The 20,163-nt window shown below is 37.9% G+C and overlaps 2 protein-coding genes across 3 annotated transcripts in view; one reads left to right on the top strand and one right to left on the bottom strand.

Annotated features, from left to right (window-relative positions):
• The window catches only part of dock2 (dedicator of cytokinesis 2), a 122,616-nt gene that overhangs the window by 53,824 nt on the left and 48,629 nt on the right, over nt 1–20,163 (top strand). Inside the window, exon 26 of the mRNA XM_083546912.1 lies at nt 4,291–4,386. Coding sequence (XP_083403038.1) covers nt 4,291–4,386 — 96 coding nt within the window. The remainder of the gene's footprint in view (nt 1–4,290; nt 4,387–20,163) is intronic.
• The window catches only part of insyn2b (inhibitory synaptic factor family member 2B), a 36,587-nt gene continuing 21,303 nt past the window's right edge, over nt 4,880–20,163 (bottom strand). Inside the window, exons 2-4 of one of the 2 annotated variants that reach the window (XM_083547086.1) lie at nt 17,688–19,491; nt 15,901–15,975; nt 4,880–6,927 (exon numbers count right to left, since the gene is read on the bottom strand). In XM_083547086.1, the coding sequence (XP_083403212.1) occupies nt 6,765–6,927; nt 15,901–15,975; nt 17,688–19,213 (1,764 nt within the window). In that variant the 5' untranslated portion in view covers nt 19,214–19,491 and the 3' untranslated portion in view covers nt 4,880–6,764. The remainder of the gene's footprint in view (nt 6,928–15,900; nt 15,976–17,687; nt 19,492–20,163) is intronic. The other variant, XM_083547087.1, reaches the window with a different exon arrangement.

Below are 20,163 nucleotides of genomic sequence, written 5' to 3'. Positions count from 1 at the left end.
TCCCTAGGGTTGTTGTCCTGTTGGAAGGTGATCCTTCTGCCCAGACTGATGTCAGAGCACAGTTGAGTGGGTGTTTATTGAGGATATCTCTATAATTTGATCAATTCAGCTATCCTTTAACCCTAACCAGTTTCCCAGATTTTGTGCCTTGCAACAATTCAGTCTCTGAACTCTGCAGGCAGTTCCTTTGACCTCATGGCTTGTTTTTTGCTCTGATATGCATTGTCAGGCTTTCTAAAGAGAGATGTGTGCCTTTCCATATCATGTCCAATCAATAAACCTTTTCACAGGTAGACTTCTTTCAATATGTAGAAACATCTCAGCCACAATCAAGAAAATTGGGGCTACCTGAGATCATGTCAAAGTGTTGTTGCAAAGGGTCTGAATAGCTCATTGGTTAAGGCGCTGGGTTACTGTTCAGAAGGTTGGGGGTTTAAGTCCCGATATCGCTAAGATGCCACTCTTGGGGTGTTAACCCCCTGTGCTGTATCCTGGCTGACCCTGCGCTCTGGCCTTAGCTTCTGAGCAAGCTGGGATACACGAAGAATGAATTTCACTCTGCTGTAATGTAAATGTGACAAATAAAGGCTATTCTTCTACATGTTATATTTCAGGTTTTTGAATGAATAAAAAAAACATACAGACATTTCTAGAATTTTGTTTTACTTTGTCATTATGCGGAGTGTAGATTAATGAGAAAAAAATTTATCTAAATGATTGTAGTATCAGGCTGCAGCATAACATAATTAAAAAAAGTGAATGGGGTCTAAAAAACTTATATATGTATATGTATTTTTTGTTATTCTATTAATAAAGTGCAAATTAATTAGTTGAATGGTATATAACAATTCATTAATTAATACACTTTAAAGCAATATTTCTGGGTAACTAGGTGGTTGAGGTGTTGGACTTTGAATTGGAAGGTCTTGAGTTTAAACCCAAGCACCACCAAGCTGCCAGTGCTGGGCCCCTGGGCAGTGTACAGTGAAAGAAATCGTTTTAATTTCGATTTGAAAAAGACTAATGTCGATGTCCATTTAATTACCTCCTACTTACATGTGTATTATAACTAGCCAATTTATAAGTTCACAAACATTCTACAAGGCTAATTATGCATTAGCGTTGTTAATTAAGCTAATGGCCTCTTAACTAAACTAATGATCTATAGCTTAATTTAAAACATATAAACAAGTAAAGCTCTATGACATCATAACCCAATGTATAGACACCTGATTGAACATAAGACAATTCAAAGGGTGCAACTGATGGAATTCCCACAGGATTTTCACTACAGGGCTATGAATCATTAGCTGAAAGAACTGATCATTAGCATAAGTCATAGTACTTATGCATAGGTACTGGTAATGGTTAAGTAACATTGTGATAGCACTTTGTTTTATACTTTGGTAACTACCTGCTACATAATAGATATTTATTTATTAATTGTGGTTCATTTTTGATACCTACAATTTCCAATTCAAGTACATACAGTAGTAGCGTATGTGTAAACTGACAGTTTGATGCAACTGTGCAATAATGCAATAATGGCATTGCTACGTAATAAGCCATAAATCTTATAAATACATAGTAAAAATGACAAAGCTCTTATGTAAATAGTATACATGACATTATTGTTAACCATTAACTTTTGCTAAATATTTCTATATTAGTAATCTATTTAATCTTTTTCTTTTAATTGTAACAATGCATCCCTATTCCCTAGGTTCAAATCCCCTAATTCTTACATGGTATAACTTATTTTATGACATACTGTAAGATATAAATGTGAATCCCTTTATGTCATAAACCTGATCTTTTTCTGCTTACGGCTGGATTTATCAAGCTGAGAGTGACTAATCTATTCCCTCATTAATTCTTAGGACACACTTGCTAGCTAAAAGCAGTCCGATGTCCCTCTGAGCTGAAGGGGAGTTAGTGTTGAGTGAACATGTCAAAATTTTTCAACTGAACAAAACAGTGTTTGACCAGGAGGCCCTTTAAGTATCCAAATTCACCTAAAGAAACCACTAGTAAAACATTTTTATTCAATAAATGTGTATTTGTTTAGCACTTTGAACAAAAGACATTGTCTCAACGCAGCTTTACACAAAAGTAGAGAAATTATTAATTATTGCCAGACCATTTATTGGTGCAGACCACTTAGTCCTTACTTACTGCTAAAGTTTATTTATTTATTTATTTTTTATGACGAATTTATAGGATATATATTGCTGCTATGTGAAGTTTACCTTTAAATCCTATTTATATATTTATTTTATCCAGATTTATAAAAACATTTTGTTCCATATAGACTTTCTTCTTGTACACACAGAAAGGTCTCTATTGCTCTATTCTATTATTTATCAAGATACTTCCTCCCCAATCTGTCACATTTGCCAACATTTACTTTACTTCCACCACCTTTTGCTTCATGGTGCTTGTTTCCTACATGAGGTAATGCACAATGAAGCTACTATTCTGTGTGCACAGTGTTGAGTGATGCATTAATGAGATGCAAATATTATAATTATATTTGTGTCATTCTGAAGCGTATTTTGTTATTCAGAACTCAAACCTATAATCAACAAAAAAATTGCACATACTTAAATGGATTAATGTATATGATGGGAAATGCCCACAAGCACTCAGCTAAGATATGGAAAGGCCATGAAACTAGGATATATTCAGTGGCGGAGGCACATGTGCTCATAACTCCCCGAGAATCCTCACATGTGTTAAGTGGAAATCAATAAAGTTTCCTTTACTACTTACTACCGCAAGGTTTATCAGTCATCCCCAGGAGGGTATGAGGGTTTGAGATAGTGCAGGGATCTCCCAGGATGTATGAATGCCTGCTACCTCCATTCTCTGCCAGTCATCTGAGGTCTGGCACTTCTGTACTGCAGTGTTTAAAAGGATTTTGATGTGGTTTTTGAAGTTAAGCTAGGTTTCAGTTGTCTGTGCAGAGCAGACTGCATATGACAAGCCTCCAGCAAGCCTCAGATCCACTCACCAGGATGGAGTCACACAGAGCATCCCAGACAGCTGCTTGGTCCGGATCAAACAGGTTTCATTTGGACAAAGCAACAGCGGAAAAAAGCAGAAGGGGAAAGTGCCAGAGGCAAGGCTAATGCTTACGACTCGAACCGAGTGCAGCAGTCTAGGAGGACTCATCACCGTTTCAAAACATGTTTACAGCTTATCAAAGAATGATGATCATGTAGGATAGTGTGGTGCTCTCTCTCTCTCTCTCTCTCTCTCTCTCTCTCTCTCTCTCTCTCTCTCTCTCTCACACACACACACACACACACACACACACACACACACACACACACACACGCACACACACACACACACACACACGCACACGTTTCTTACATACTTTATTCGGGGAGAAAAATTATGTTCACTATTCCATAGTCAGTGACTATCTACAAAAATGCACACACACACACACACACACACACACACACACACACACACACACACACACACACACACACACACACACAAACACAGACACACACACACACACACACACACACACACACACACACACACACACACACACACACACACACACACACACACACACACACACAGAGACCAGACACACAATTCCTTCCTGAGCCATTATGTTTTCCTCAATAATGATAGTGTTATTGAGGATTTAATTGCTACCCTTTTATGTGCCTATGTGTCGAGGATAAAAGAATAGTTGGTGTTTGTGTGTGTGTGTGTGTGTGTGTGTGTGTGTGTGTGTGTGTGTGTGTGTGTGTGTGTGTGTGTGTGGAGGGGGAGGGGGAGGGGTGTTAGTTGGAGTATATTGTGTAATCAGTAATATTCTATTAAAGTTTGATGTCACTTGGTTCTGGACAATACCACCCCCTTTGTCTTTTTTCAACCAGTGCAATTCATCAAGAGACAGAAAAGCTTCTCATTTGTTCCCTTTTTGTAGTTTGTTGTCTCGAAGACCAATCTGAAAAGCACTTGAATTACATCTTGGAAATTGTCACCTTTTTTTTTTCCTAGAAGGGTTGTTTTAAACAAGCTTTTGAAACTTTGGACATTTTCCTCAGTTAAAAACAAAAATACAGTTATCTTATTCACTCAATAGCCAACCTACACAGGGCAGAGTAATGCATTTTGAAGCAGGCTGTCACTGCATGGGCACGTGAGTGTGTTAGTAATGTACGGTATGCTTTTCTCAGATGTTAACTAAAATAAATGCATCTTTTTCTTACATATTTGTTAATTAAATGTTTTGCGGGCCTTTCTGTTGAATTAAAGGGGGAAACGTTTCAGCATGTTCAGGACATTGTGGCGACTCTGCTGAGGACGATAAACCGCACAGTCATCACCATGGGCCGAGAGCACGCCCTCATTGTGAGTCTGCCATGCTTTTTGGCCATTTTTCTTCCTCTTTTGCCCTGTTTTTATGATGCGTAGCATTTTGTTAAAGATGTTTATTGCTTTTTAGACTCAAGGAAGATCCGTTTCGAGCCATTTATCACAGTTAATCACTATTCTTTTTTCTTCCCTATTTTCACCACTACATTGTTTCCTTTTCAAACGTTCTGAATAAGCACCATTCCATCTATTCAGCCTGAATGGACATAAATTTGCCTTAAAAAGCTGCTTTAAATGGCCCAATTTAAACTGGTTACTGATTGTCATTTTCTGATGCATTGTATAAAAGATTAAGCATTTCTACAACCTTTAATACTTTTGCTTTATTTTAAATCTAGTTTTTCTTCAGTGCTTTCAAAGCTATTTGTGCTGATTTGGTGCTCAGCGGTGAGCACAGCATTTTGTGTGTATTGCGTAGGGCCCACAACATATTTCCCCATTTACCCATCAGCAGTCTGGTAACAATCACTGCATCAAAATACACATTTTATTCATATCATCCCAAATAAACCATATACAAACAGCTGTGGCTACAGCCAAATGGTGGCAGGGAGAATCATGGATAATGTCATTTTAGCCTATTAAAATAGCAGCTTACAAAAATACATTAATGGGACGTGTTAACGATCAAGACAGACAAAAGGTGGAAGACTGTGTGTGTGTGTGTGTGTCCATACCACTAATGACGTCACACTGTGAAACTCTAATGCATATAGATTGCAATTTTTCTCATCGGTATCCTGTACATGTTACATTAGTCTCAAAAAAATATATTGCTATGGAGAGAAATTTGGACAGGTGTTCATGAAAAGAAGCAGGGCTTAAAGGAATATTCCACTTTTTCATCCTAATCTCTATTTCTGCATTGCTGGCATGGTATACAATCAGCACATATTTCCATTTGGAAAACAGCAGGGATTCACTCTAAACATTAACATGCAATTGTTGAAATTTGGAATAAAACTGTCAGTGATGTGACTGCAAGACTACAACCTTGACATTCTAACCAGGGTGAGAGAAGGAGACAGTCAGGTGAAATCATATTAAAGCTCCTCTTTTTCAGTGTGGATAAAAATGGATAATAATCATAAGCTGTTTTGGTTTTTTTAGTTTGTCCTAAACTCACTCACTAAACTCACTAAACTACTCACCATATGTTATTAGCTAACATTAATACTCTTTTCCTTTCATTTTCTCCCCCAAACTGATCACCGATTTCCATCCACTATCTACTCTTCCCTATTACATCACAGCTACCAGATTTTTTCAAGATGACTTTAATGCTGTATCACTAGGCAGCATTACACAGAAGAGTGTGATGTGCCCTCTTCCACATACCAGAACTCACAAGACCATCCTTCCCAAATAAAGAACATGGAAGATTTATCTTTCTTGCTGCCTTGCAACATACCATCACTACAATCTCTGGATGACACTGACAGTGCTAATATTTTATTTTAGTCTACTGATTTGTAGTCAACAAAAGTATGGGTCAAGCCAGCACATTGGAGCTTTGACTTGACAAGCTAGCTAGTTAATACATTTATGATTGATCAACCATTGTATACATGTGCTAGATAGGGATTAGGATGAAAATTAAGGAATATTAACCAGCATAACCAGCAAATCCTGCACTGCCCATGTTCAAGACTGTCACGCATGACGCAACCAGTTAAAAAAAAAATCTGAACAATTGTCTCTACTGCTCTACTTATTTTTATAAGATTTCTAGAACCACATTGAGCTTAAACTGCAGTTAGTGCTGAGTTCGTCTACATTTCTCCTTCAGCTGGTGAATGCAGCGCTGAAATATCGCCATTTGAGACAGATTGTCTCGATTGCGTTAGATTTCTGACAGTCACCGTGAAGGGCAGTATTGACTGAATCACAGTTCTGTCAATCATCAAAGAGGGCCTATTGACTGCCTGTGTCTTGCTTAGGTCTCTTGGGGCATCAGACGTATCTTACAGTTTTCATTATCCTGGTTGGTGTGCCTGTTTGTTTTTTTAGACAGAAATTTAAAACATGAAAGACACAAAAAAGAAATTCTTGGATTTTAAATGGAGAGCAAAAACCAAAACCGTTGTTCTCGGGGTTTGGCCATGAGATTATTCTCAGTAATCTTTTATTCTCAGGTTTAGCAACATTCTAGGATTGAATATAATATCTCCATGATGACAGTGCTGGTGTAACTCCATAATTACAAATCAAACTGTTTTCACACCCAAAAAGCCACAAGCTCATAGAGCTGTTCCTTGGCTACGGACAAGTCTCCTGTAATTGGAATGCACAGAGCCTGCCGCTGTAATAGCGATGCTCATGGTAATCGTTGCCTTGGCAGCCAGTGCCGAAGGCTATAGCCACCAGAAGCACTTCCGACGGAGTTTCTTGATGCGGTTCTTGTTCCGTGGTCGAGAGGGGTCCATTTTAGGGAAATAAGGAACATCATACTCCATGTCCAATGCCTCAAGGACACTCTGGAAGCGGCCCTCCTGCAGACGGAAATCATGCTCCACACTACAAAAAGAGTTGGAGAGAGAGAGAGACAACGAGAGAGATTAAACTATAATCTCAGAAGGATTATGATTCCTGGATTCCACCTCTATAAATGCGAACATGAAGACATGACCCTTTTTGATTTAGGCAGCATGACTGCAGTCTTACAAACTCAGCAAAGAATGTTGAAGTCACTATAAACTATAATGATTTCATTTCGAGGGAATAAATTTGAGTGCACAGACTAGTCATAGTGGGAAAATTGTTGCTGTAGCAGTTTTTGCAGCAGCCTTTTTAAGAAATAGTGAAAGCTAGCAACAGGAAAGTGGTAATACTGTATACCACTAAATATTTAAGCCTATAATTTTCCAGTATGCAGCGATTAGCTTAAAACAATTTTTGCTGTAGAATGAAATATTAATACAATAGATATAAAAGATTGCAAACTTAAACTGAAATTAATATTTTCTTTGGATAAACACTGCTTAACATTCTTGTGTGCGGTATTTTAAAGGGTGTTTGCTTTTCCCTCTCTGCAGGCTGAAACTGATATGTGCTGCACTATTAAACGCTGCATAACTGATGAAACATTTGAATTTCTATGCAACATCCTCTATAGGAGTTGATTTTTTTGCACATATAATAACTTAACGGCTCCCCAAAACACTGCTGATATATGCAGTGTGACCTGATGTGTAAATCTAAAATTGGAATAGAATTAAATTATCATTAAAAGAGAGTACATACTGTAAATGGTCTTATGCTGAACACAAGATTGTAGATTTAAAAAGCTCATTATTTTTGTCTTTAACCGAGGAGTGTGTCATCACCCACTATCAACACACCCATGTCTTATAGTCCTGCTAAAACTACAATATTATTCTTAATGTGGCAGTTGTGCCTTTGATAATTATGCAACATTACTTTAGATTAAAATGAAAAATGTATAGTCCACAAAAGAGATTTTGATCATTGTGTTGTGATCAATTGATCCTAATAGCTGTTATTAGGTTTCACTAAACAAAGTCTTCTTGTCATATTAATAAAAAATGCTTGCCTTTGGACTATAGCAAGAAAAAGAGAAAGTGAGATATTTCATCAAGTCTCTGAGACAGCTTCTAGTGGCCTGTTTGTGGTACCCGAGACAAACAACAGGCCAACATAAAACATTAATCACAACTCCTAGCCACACACTCAGACACACACTGATGCATTCATGCTAGCCGAGAGCAGTATACTCATAGATCACTATCTTGCTTCTTATCTTAACAGCTTACCCAATTCACCCACCACAGCCGCCCTCTCCGTCTACTTCCCTCCATATTTCCTCCTTTCTATCCTAAGCTTTTTTTGCTTGCTGTCTCTAATCCTGTGATCCTTCCAACATGGTTCTTTCTTTTTTAGCTTCTACCTAACGGCAGGACATGCTGCTGTTGGTGTTTTTGTCTTTATCTGTGTTAGTGAGGAGAGGTACATAATGACCTATTTAATCCTGCAGAGGACTGCATCCTCCGATACTAAACCCACTGCTATCTATGACAGGCCAATCACTCTTTGTGTATGTGTGTGTGTGTGTGTGTGTGTGTGTGTGTGTGTGTGTGTGTGTGTGTGTGTGTGTGTGCGTGTGTGTGTGCGTGCGCAGGAGAGAGACAGAAATAGTATAAAACCTTGTAGACGTTACCACGATTGACTTTTGCAGGCCAGTCAGAGCTACATAATGCTGAATAGAACTAATGCTGTTACAAAAAAACGGAAGAAGTGGGGAAATCGAATATAAATAAATATATACCCTATTTTTCAGACTATAAGCCGCTACTTTTTTCCCACGTTTTGAACCTCGCGGCTTAAACAACAAAGCGGCTTAGTTATGAATTTTTCCTGGGTTTTTCCCGGTTTCACAAACTTCAAGCCAAAAAACTGAACCCCAATAACATTAGACCAATGAAATTTCCGAACGGTACCAAAAAACGCACTTCACCTGTTCTTCTGATCTGCACGGCATCGGGAGAAAAAAAGGTTTTTTTTAAACGCACGACAATGCCAAAAGATAAACTCCCGAGAGAAATAGTTGTGAAAGGAAGGAGGAAGACAGTGAACAATGACTTTCTTGGTAGGCTACTGTTTAGATACAAGCCATTGTAACGCGTTGAGTCTGGGTGAAGGGAGATCTCGCTAACTCCAGTTGCAACAGAAATCATATAAGGTTTCCAAAACTCGTGCTTTTTTATTTTTCTTGGCAACAGTGTTATGGGTTAGGCAAAGAAACTTAGAAATGAGCATCAGAAAATAATAAGGACATAATCCTCGTCTTTAACACATGCAGTAATAGCGGAAAAATACAGTGCCAGGCTATTCCCAAAATACTGCTATGCTCCTAAAGGAAGCGCAAAATATTTCACCCGTTACACCGTGTGTAACGTGTCTTTCGTTAAAGCCTGTGTAAAGTTCATTAGTGTAGACACCTGCATGCTTATTTATGTTCAAAATAAAAATATTTGTAAAATTCATTATATGCGGCTTATATATGGGCGCGCTTTATAGTCCGGAAATTACGGTAAATCAAAATATATAAATATATAAATCAAAATTTATAAATCAAGGACCATATACTGTACAGAGACACATTTGTTACGGAATTAATTGGGATCCTAAACGAAAGTGTGACTATGAATGGCATAACGGAATACACGAGAGAAGTGGCAGCTTATTTTGTTAAGGTGTTGGTTTTTTAATCGGAAGATTGTAAGTTCAGATCCCACTACCAAGCTGTGAAATGAAATGATTGTAAGTCGCTCTGGCTAAGAGTGTTTGCAAAATGCCATAAATGTAAAGGCATACTTAATATATGACCTCTAGACAATTCCAACTCCTATACATAAACTTATATTGCAAACTGTTAACTTTTGTATGTTATTTTAACATTCAAGCAAAGCGATATTATACTGTAACACATTTCCATAAGCAAGTTTCTGCGGGCATTTTTTTTTTCTTCACAAACCTCTTTTAAAGCACAATATAGTTCATTTAAATGTTTAGGATTAGGTTTGCTTTTTAAAACAAAAATAATATACATGGGTTTTCCATCACATCAACTTTGTGTAGTTTTTGACATGCCATTACCAAAGTCTTAAAATGTTATTCTATTGAACAAATAGTGCACTACATAGTTTTCTACACCACCATAATGTACCTATAAATCATCACAGACCAAATTTACATGCTGAAAAAAAAAGAAATCTGTTTTGAGATAAACTAAACAGTAGGGAATAAGAACAGCACAGAGGTCACCTTTCCTATCCGAGCGCATTATCTCAAAAATAACATCAACACCTGGGGTCTCATTTATCAACGCGTGCATTGAATAAGTTCTAATTCTGTACGTAAGAACCACCAGTGTGCATTAGTAATATTTGGATTTATTACAGGTGCATATGCAAAGCTGTAGGCAAAGACTGTTAAGAAATCCTACATGTTCCTAAATTGCTCTAGTCATACATGATCATACTCATTGACATAAATAAAGACCTCGAATTGCTGTATATGGCAAACCATTTTTTTTAATGCTGATTTTTATGACTACGTGCAAAGTATTGTCGCAGGTATGCCTGGAAAAGCAGAAGTGGGGTGGAAATATTTAGGTATTGTGTTTTATGCAGCCACATTTAGAAATGTAATGTATTTCAGCGTGTGCGATAAGAGTACATAGTACGTATGTTCATTATTCAGTTTGTAGATGGGTACAAAATGCCAGACCTGTCTCCATTTTTAAAGTTAAAATGTTTCTGCAGCTAAAAACTGTAAAATATGAAGGACTTGGGTGTGCTTGGGGAATGCTCTTGCTGGTTTGTTGGTCTCTCTAAAAGTGGGGCAAGTATCTTGCAGATGAAATAAAACTGCAAACGAATTTGACTAATGAGCCACTTGTCACTCTCAGCAGAGTTTCCCACAGTCGATAATTTCTTCTTTTTGCATATCTGCTTAACAGAAATCTTCACTCTTTATATGTGCCTTTTACAAGAATTTCACTTAACCTTTCCTTTGTCACCTGTCGAAAATTACAGTCAATTATGCTAACTTAAAAAAAAAATTGATTGACAGTGCATAAGCAGGATGGGATCAATGCACCAGTAGTTCACAAAAAAATAAAAATAAATAAATACAACGACATACAAATGACAAAATTAAACCCATGCACAATAATCCCAGCCTGCAACTTACTACACAGCAATTAGCCAACCCAGATTGTGTGTGTCTCTCTAGAAAAAAATACTGAAAAGTAAAAAAAAAAAAAAAGAAAAGAAAAAAGACACAAAAGAACAATTGTTTATTGGGGTGGTATCTGGTCTTCTCTAGATCTCTATTTATTTTGGACCAGGGCAAGTAAAAAAAAAGTGCTCTTAGTTTGTCTTACTCACTGGCAACATCACAAACAGCCAACGGACATTGTCAGCTAATTTTAGCTAGTTATGGCTAACTAGTAATCTTTCATTTGCAAACAGTGGAAGACTAGTGGATTTTAAATGCTTCATTAAAAAATTCAAGAGCATTTTTTTAGGAAACATAGTTATCCTTAGAAGTGATAATCAAATTGGGTTAAATTATACCTACAGTTCATCAGAGTAATTCTTACTATGTGTCTGCAGCAAAATTAATTTTTCTGCCTACAAATATTTGATGATGCACAGGAGAATTAAGTATTGCTTTGCATCATTTATTAAATATACACTAGATAGAAAAAAGTAAAGGGACACCAGACTTTTCCACTCATATGTGGTTTTCCCCAACAGTGTTATCACACAGTTGGAGGTACACCCTTGTATATGATGTCTTTGAATGTTTTAGCATTAAATTTCACTCCAACTAGGAGACCCAAAACTGGTCTAACATGACACATAAAACCAGCACCATGAAGATATGTTTGGAGTGGAATTTCTTAAGTGGCCTGCTACAGAGCTCTGACTTCAACTCCAAACACCTTCGTGGATGAATTGGAACTTTGACTGCACCCCAGGCCTCCTCAGTACCTGACATTACTAACACCCTTGTGGCTGAATGAGTGAAAATCTCCACAAGCACACTCCAAAATCTAGTGGAACATCTTCCTAGAAAAGTGAAGGTCATGATAACAGCAGATGGGGACTAAATGTGGAATGGGATGTTCAAAAAGTACATACTAACTTATTAGTTATTACTTAGTCAGGTATCCACAAACTTTTGTCCATATAGTGTAATTCAATAGATTAGTACATATTCACAAGTACTTTTGTACTTTTCCTTAAATAGAAATGAATAAAAAGTGCTTTTACTGGAGGAATTTTCTTTACTAAAGTACAGGGAAGAGTGTACTTCATCCACAACTGCTTATGAATGATTTAGCGTTTTGTGCCAGCTGTTAAGTGTTGAAACTTGTGAGAACATGTTTTTTTTGTAGATGCAGGCAATGCTGTTGTTCTTTAATCACCATGCTGCAACTAAAACCTCTTTTCTCCATTTGAGCTGTTTGTTAGTTTAAATGCGGACGTGTGTGAGGCAGCATGCCAGAGAAGATCTGCGGCACTGCCGCTTGCTAAAGGTGTGAGGCGTTCATTTATCAGGACATATTAAAATGAATCTTCTTAATGAAGCATAGACAAAGCAGGCACAAAACATTAGCGTATACTTATTGTATTTGTCAATGCACATTTGTTATGCCTTGCCAGTTTAGTGAATATTTAAATGGATTTGAAAAAGATGCAATGCAAAGTCCTGCCATTTTGCATCTTACTAGTTATTTTCCTAAGATAATTCATGAAATATTTTCATCCATAGTTAGGCAAAGAACGCCTTTCCCATTATTGCATTATATCTTTTTTTTCTAGTTCTGCTTTCTGGCATGAAATACCTTAGAGTTGCATGTACATTATTATGCAAAAAATATTCATGGTTCAAGATTATATGGTTTATATTATTGGTTAAAAATTGTAAAATTATTGTATCTTCTCTTTTTAAATTTAAACCTGTGCTGTAAAATTCTATTACTTTAAAAGTGATCAGCTGGATGTGGGATTCATGCATCAATCCAGGTGTGTTTAAAAAAATAATTAAATAAAGATTTTTGACCAATCAGAGGGCCGCAATCATACAGAGAGCCTGTAGGCAGAGGCTTGTTCACTAATCCGCCCCTGTGAAAGGGGATAAAGTAGACATGGTGGAAAGGTGAAAAGGTAAGATGAGTAAAATGGGGGAAATTGAACAGAAACTGTGAATAAATAATTTGCAAGGGTGTCCATGCTTTTAAAAATCTTTCTAAAGCTGCCCCTGTCTCCAGAGAAAGAAATGGTGAAAGAGTATTTATCTCCAGAAATCATAAGCCAATGAGTTATGTCATCAGGCATAATGTGGTGTGTGTGTGTCTGATAAAGAGGAAAGGAAAAGAAAACAATGTGAAATCTTTTTGATTTAGTATTCTGGCTGAAAAGCACTTGTGAAGGTTTTTGTGAGGTGCATATAAACCAAACCAACTAAATGCATTGTGTGCTTATCACACACTGTTAACACGCTTGCGTGTGCATGTAGAGCATTGTTGGAGCATGTGCATGTCCTGTGTGTGTGTGTGTGTGTGTGTGTGTGTGTGTGTGTGTGTGTGTGTGTGTGTGTGTGTGTGTGTGTGTGTGTTTTGGTGGGGTTCAACTCAGTTGGTGTGGGATAAAGCTTCAGGAAAAATCTTCCGAAATGTAATTAATTCCCGAGGCTGGCTTCACTTTTGTGCGTGTATGTGTGTGTGTGTGTGTGTGTGTGTGTGTGTGTGTGTGTGTGTGTGTGTGTGTGTGTGTATATAAAAGAGAACAAGTGGCTTGGAACTTGGAAGATAGTGTGTGAACATGTGTGCAAGTGTGGAAATGTGTATGTTTTGTTAAAGTGTAATGTGTTTGTGTGTTGGTTTGAGATTTCTAATGGTGCAAAGATGTTTCTGCTTTTCATCCCAGCAGGTCAAAATATGATACATGTAGCAGCAAAAAATAGAGAAAGAGACAGAGAGAGAGAGAGAGAGAGAGAGAGAGAGAGAGAGAGAGAGAGAGAGAGAGAGAGAGAGAGAGAGAGAGAGAGAGAAATGCAGACAGAGAGAGAGAGCGAGAGAGAGAGAGAGAGAGAGAGAGAGAGAGAGAGAGAGAGAGAGAGAGAGAGAGAGAGAGAGAGAGAGAGAAGAGAGAAATGCAGACAGAGAGAGAGAGAGAGAGAGAGAGAGAGAGAGAGAGAGAGAAATGCAGCTAGAGAGAGAGAGAGAGAGAGAGAGAGAGAGAGAGAGAGAGAGAGAGAGAGGTTTGAGAGAATTTGTAGGGCTTTTTTTTTAAGTGTTCCCAAATATACCAAAGCAACTCGAGATTCAAACACTGAAACCTCCCTGTGTGTTTACGGACATCTAAGTCCCCAAAGAACATAGGATCTGAGTCTAAGTGTGCGGTTTGTTATGTTTGTGTATGTGTGTGTATGTTTGAGTTTATCCACATCCCATAGGGCTCAATTTCTTTTAACTGCAAGTGTGAACCCGCTTAATGCTAATGATAAACCCTGCAGAACAGCTTTCAGAGCTCAACGCTACAACACATCCACTTATTAAACTTGGCCTCCTCTTCACATAAATAACCAGTATTTGTGTGTGTGTGTGTGTGTGTGTGTGTGTGTGTGTGTGTGTGTGTGTGTGTGTGTGTGTGTGTGTGTGTGTGTGTGTGTGTGTGTGTGTTAAATTTGGGAAAACACATTTGATAAATTATATCACATTAAAGTAATGGTTGGTGAGAAATCAAATCTACATAATTACCCGCTTATGCCTATAGTCGATTGTTGCTGCCTGACATGTGCTTCTTTTGTTGTGCATTGGGGCTCTGAGGACAAAGAAACATGTAATGGAAGTGTCACCCAAATAAGACTCCATGACATGATTTCTGAAGGGGAAATATTTTTGGGCATAAATTTGTATTACACAAGAAGTCTGTTCAAATTCTACATTTTGCTTGGTCATAAGGGGTTGATTCCTTAATACTAATATAACTGCCTATAATGCAAATTATTACTTTAAAATTAATTTGCTTGTTCAAATGTGTTTTATATTCTTTCATAAAAACTTATTAAAATAGACTTTACATCAGAAAATCTTAGATTATAATGTAGAGATTTATACACTGTGTTTTGCTATTCAATAAGGAAATATATATAATAATATATTTGAGGATAATTTCTGTAAATAAGAAACTGATAAAGGAACAACTGTGCAGTATAATGGACGTGATGATATTACGTAATGAAGGGGAAGGCGAATGCAAGTGCAGACTATTTCTAGTTTCTACTAAATTTCTTCTTATTTGTATTAATTGATAACCAAAACTATAAAACATTGTAAAGATAAACCATAAATACTAAACAAAACAGCACAAAAACTAGGAGAAAGCTGAGACACACTTGCACGTGAACAATAAAGGTGCTAACTCAGGGTTTGAGTAGGAACAGATTTAAGTGATCAGTGACATGTGATGCAGTCATATGACATGCAAGGGCTAATGGGCAATATAGTGTGGTGGCCCAGATCCTGATAGATGACAGAAATGAACCTTAAATACCACTAAAAAATGATTCATTCATACAATTCACATTCATACTATTTTTGGAAGTAGCTTAGAAAGAATAAAATACTTTGCAACATGCTGTTATAGGGAAATTATAACAGTTAGCAGTAATCCCACTTTCTTGTGAACACACCGCCCTATTTTGGATTATTTTAAGGATAAATTCAGACTATTGTATAGTTCTTGGTAATAAGACTGCAGAAAAGATTTATAGTTGAAATAGATTTCTATTACTTGATACCCAGCCCTGGAGCTCCTGTGCAAATGTCAGAAACCAGACATGTCTTGGTTAACTGCCTGCATTGGGAGCAAGAAGGCAATTTGGTAAAAATGATTTTTTGCTGAACTTTTTTCTTTAAGGCTCTTTTTTTCTTTGTATTTGCGTATACAATACCTGTAAATGATGCAAGCTGTTTTCTGGCAGGTCGAGCAGTTGTTGATGTCCTGCCCGGTTCGGTAAGAACAGCGTCTGTTTAAAGACATAAATAATACATAGGAACAAATGTCAGCAATCTGTACAGTCACATGCCCTAGTATTTTACACACACACACACACACACACACACACACACACACACACACACACACACACACACACACACACACACACACACATAGAGCTGTCTGTCAGAGGGAGTTATAAAGTGGACAGGATTATAAAAAGTGACCAGAAAGGCTGAAAAAGGAGTCTTTGTGACGAAGTGACAGTAAACTGGAAAATATAAGAGCCATGATGAAGCGAATAAAAAAAAAAGAAAAAAAGCACTTTGAATAGTTTAATGATCAATAAGGAATACTCAGAACAACAGAAGAGGTATAAAAAAGTTACACTGATAGTTTTGATTCTTGATAACTTCCCAAATAATCTACAGAATACTCCAAAGCCTTGATCCAATTCATGTGGTTCCCTTCCAATGGCACACCCTGGTTCACCAGTCCTCTAGTTAAGTTCAGAAAATAACAAAGTTCTTTGGACACTGTATGATCACAAGCCCAGTACAGGTTCAATCATTCCGGAAAAATTATGTTCGGAGGCATATTTTACCACAAAAAATAAATTTCATGTAATTTTTATTTGAATAGCAAAACTATCTTAAATTAAACAAACAAAAAAGCTTTACAAAAATTCTGACCTAGTCCTAAATTTCTAATAAACAAACCAGAGGTAGACACGACAAAACTCCCTGAGGCAACATGAGGAAAAAACCTAGAGAAGAGCCAGACTCCGAAAGGAGTCTATTCACTTCTGGGTGACAGCAGATAGTGGGATTATAAATCATTACATTAGACAGTTACAGTCATACAGACAAACAAACTTGTTCTACATGTGTTAAAAATGGATGAAGAATGGTCAGTCCATTAATACTGTACTGGTTTGTGACTTTGAATATCAGAAAAAAACAGCTACTTCTACATACTGTACCAAAGTATCTAGGAAGTCTGGAATGGTTATAACAGGACTTTAAAGTTTATAACACCTAATTAAGGTGAGGACAGGCTTGATTTGTACCTTTGTGCAAATGAATAGTCACATAATAAATGCATTAGTTTCATACTTGCCCTATATTTCAGTTAAGCAATATGATTTCAGTTAGATATAATTAATTTAGTCTGCATTAATTGTATAAGAATAACAGACCTCTCAAGTATATGATTTAAGAGCTGAAATGAGGTGGAAATTGAAACAAAATGTGACAGGGTTTGTTTTCAAGGTTGGCAGCTGTGTATTATTGGTACATCATGCCACCCATATGACAGGGAACACAATTTAATCAGTTATTTTACTGTGGTTTGTTCCACATGAGTTGCGAAGCTAATGCTTCTCAATGACATGTTAAATGACTGATGAAAGGCATTCTAACACACATTTGCATATCTTTTTCTTTATCATTGGCTTTGATGTTGTTGAATATGCCATATTTTGCTATCAACAGCCAAAGATGGGCCTTAACCAATACCGCAGATGGGCATTGGGTAAAAATAAGCCTTTGGTGGTGCATTATGGGGTCATAAAGGGGCACTTTTAAACATGTCTGTGAGGCTTAGTGCTTAAAAAAGGCTAATGGGTGGTCAATTTCTACACCTTAGATCCTTGTAAGCCCTTATAGCATGTAAGAATACAGACTGCTAAGTGCATCTTTTGAACAGGAACTAAAACAGCAACTTGAGATTCTGTCTCACCCCTCACTCATGGCCTTGCTCTTCTCCAGGTCTTGAATGACATTGAGAAGAACTTTTATCTTCTCTTGGTTGGACAGCAGGTTCTCCTCTATGTTCTGTAGTAGTCCATGGAGGGTTGATGGCACCCCATTGCACAGTGGGACCTGTGCTTCTGTCAGGTTCTTCTGTAGAGGTTGACAGTCTACCAGTTGTGGTTTAGTTTCTGGGGTAATCTCAGATTTCTGTTCTTGGTTCAGGGGCAGGGTTTGGGAGGTTCCTTTGGTCTCTGAGGCATTTTGAATCTCTGGTGATATTAGTTTAGTTGTTAGCTCTGAAGGTTTGCAATTAGAGGCATTTTTATTTGTGAGAGAAGGTGTGGTTCGTGATTCTGATCCAATAGAAAGCACAGTGGGAGGTGGTTTAGGGGTGGTGGAGACAGATGAAGGAGCAGATGCAATAGTTGCGTAAGGTTGGCTATTTGTGTACTCTGCTGTAAGCTGTACATCTTTCGGGGCATGTTGTTTCTGAGCTGCTGTAGATTCTTTTTGCTGTGTTTTGTTTGTCAAAGATCTTGTCTGTAATTTGTTGGTTTTTGAGTGTTCTAATGTTTTTTGTTTACATGAATTTGTAGATGTTTGTAAATTTGCAGAGTTTTTGTTACATGTTTTGTTGTGTGGGTGTGTGCATGGATCATTTGGTTGAGTCTTTGTTTCCTGTGTAGTTCTGTCACTTTTATCAAGAGAGCTCTCTTTGTGTGTGCTCCCAGTAAGAGTGTAAGCGATAGATGTGTGTGAGGTGTAAGTTGTGTGCATGTCTGTAGACTGCTGTTTTTGCAGTCTAGGTATATCCTTTTTTTTAGGTGGCATTGGAAGGGTCATGCTTGCTCGAATCTGACTGGTATCTCGTTTCTGGCATGCAGATGCAATGCAGGGTGGAGCTTGTAGTTTTCGTCCACATGCTGTGCATGGTCTGGATGATGTCATTACACTACATGGACGGGGATGCGTAGCATATGACCTCACACCCCCACACTGTACTAGAGGGCATGTCTTCTCCCCTTTTAGTGATTGACCATTCTTCTGAATTCGCATTTCAGTCTCTCTTTGACTACCCACATCTCCTGTCTCCACCCCCTCACTACAGACCCCTTCTACCAATTCAGATGCTACTACACTGCCATTGATGAAGCGAGGGTTTCGTTTAAAATTTCCTCTGCAGCCTGACTGGCTAGGGTTTGTTCGGAGCGATTCAATCTGGCAGTAGACGCTGCCATCTTGTGATGTCTCATCCTGGGATACTTTGCTTGTGCAGTTTCGAAATTGCCCCAAAGAAGGCTTGGCTCTGTCTAGAGACATGGTTTCCACAGGGACAGAATTCCCACGGACTGTCCCTGTGGGATGACTCCTTCTTTTTAAGGAGTGAAGTGAGCGTAGTCCCGGTGACGTCTGCACCCCTACACTGCAAAGAGGTCCCCATTTCTGTGACAGAACTCCACGTCCTCCCAGCGCTGGCACTGGATTATTCGTGCCAGCTGCCTTACGGCCCATGGCCTGTACTGACTGGTTTAACCCCCAGAGCCGCAGCTGAAGGGGGAGGGAGCTCTCTTAGTTGGCATGTTTGTCTATCCAAGGATGATTATGCTTCATTGAAAGCAAAGAGTGTTGGTGAAAAAGACTAAAGTCAGCATGTCCTGTATGGTCTCATTAGTTGTAAAACTTCTTGTGTCTCAGCATTTGCTCATTTCATTTCATAATCCTCCGAGGCTGTTTGTCTGCAATTACATGTGCTGCTTGATTGGTCTCCTTGACTCCAGATGTCTTTCTGTCTGTCAGAAAAAAAGAGAGGATATGTTAATGAAGTATTTCTAATTGGACTGTCTGCACAGTATTTAACCTTCCAGTCTCACTATTTTTAAGATAAGTAGCATGTAGCCCTAACTTGTATTGCTGTCCCATACTTGGTATACTTGCTTCTCACACACATTGTCTCCAGTTTAGGCTTTGAATATGCCACCTGACTATAAAATACATACAACAAGAAAATGAGAGAGTGAGTGGCCAGCTGGGTGAATGGTAAATTGACAAGTATTCTCCTGCGACTACCTCCTCTGTTAAGCTGATTAGTCAAAAGGAGCCCTTAATGCAGAAAACAACCAGATTTACTGAATTATGTGAATTAACACTACACATAAGCAAACAATGCCTTTTTAAAGGACTGCTCACGCCCTGTCACATGGCAGTTAAACACATCTGTGTCCAGTGTCACTATGATTGACATGACAGTGTAATGCCACCCATCTAACCCAGAAATCACAGGTACTTTTCTCCTCTTTTATCCTTATTCAACAAAAATTTATGGCATCTTTGAAAAAACATCTGTATAACCGATTACCAAAAGAACATTTAGAGCCAGTACAATTACATGAGTCCAACTAGCATTAGGCTTAAATATTTGCTTCACAGCAAAGTTTTCTGTAATTCTAGTAGGCTCAGAGTAA

The sequence above is a fragment of the Silurus aristotelis genome (assembly GCF_946808225.1).
Source record: "Silurus aristotelis genome assembly, chromosome: 7".
In the NCBI taxonomy this organism is placed as follows: domain Eukaryota; kingdom Metazoa; phylum Chordata; class Actinopteri; order Siluriformes; family Siluridae; genus Silurus; species Silurus aristotelis.
The sequence above is the reverse complement of the archived record's forward strand: the minus strand, read 5'-3'. Positions and strand labels throughout refer to the sequence as shown.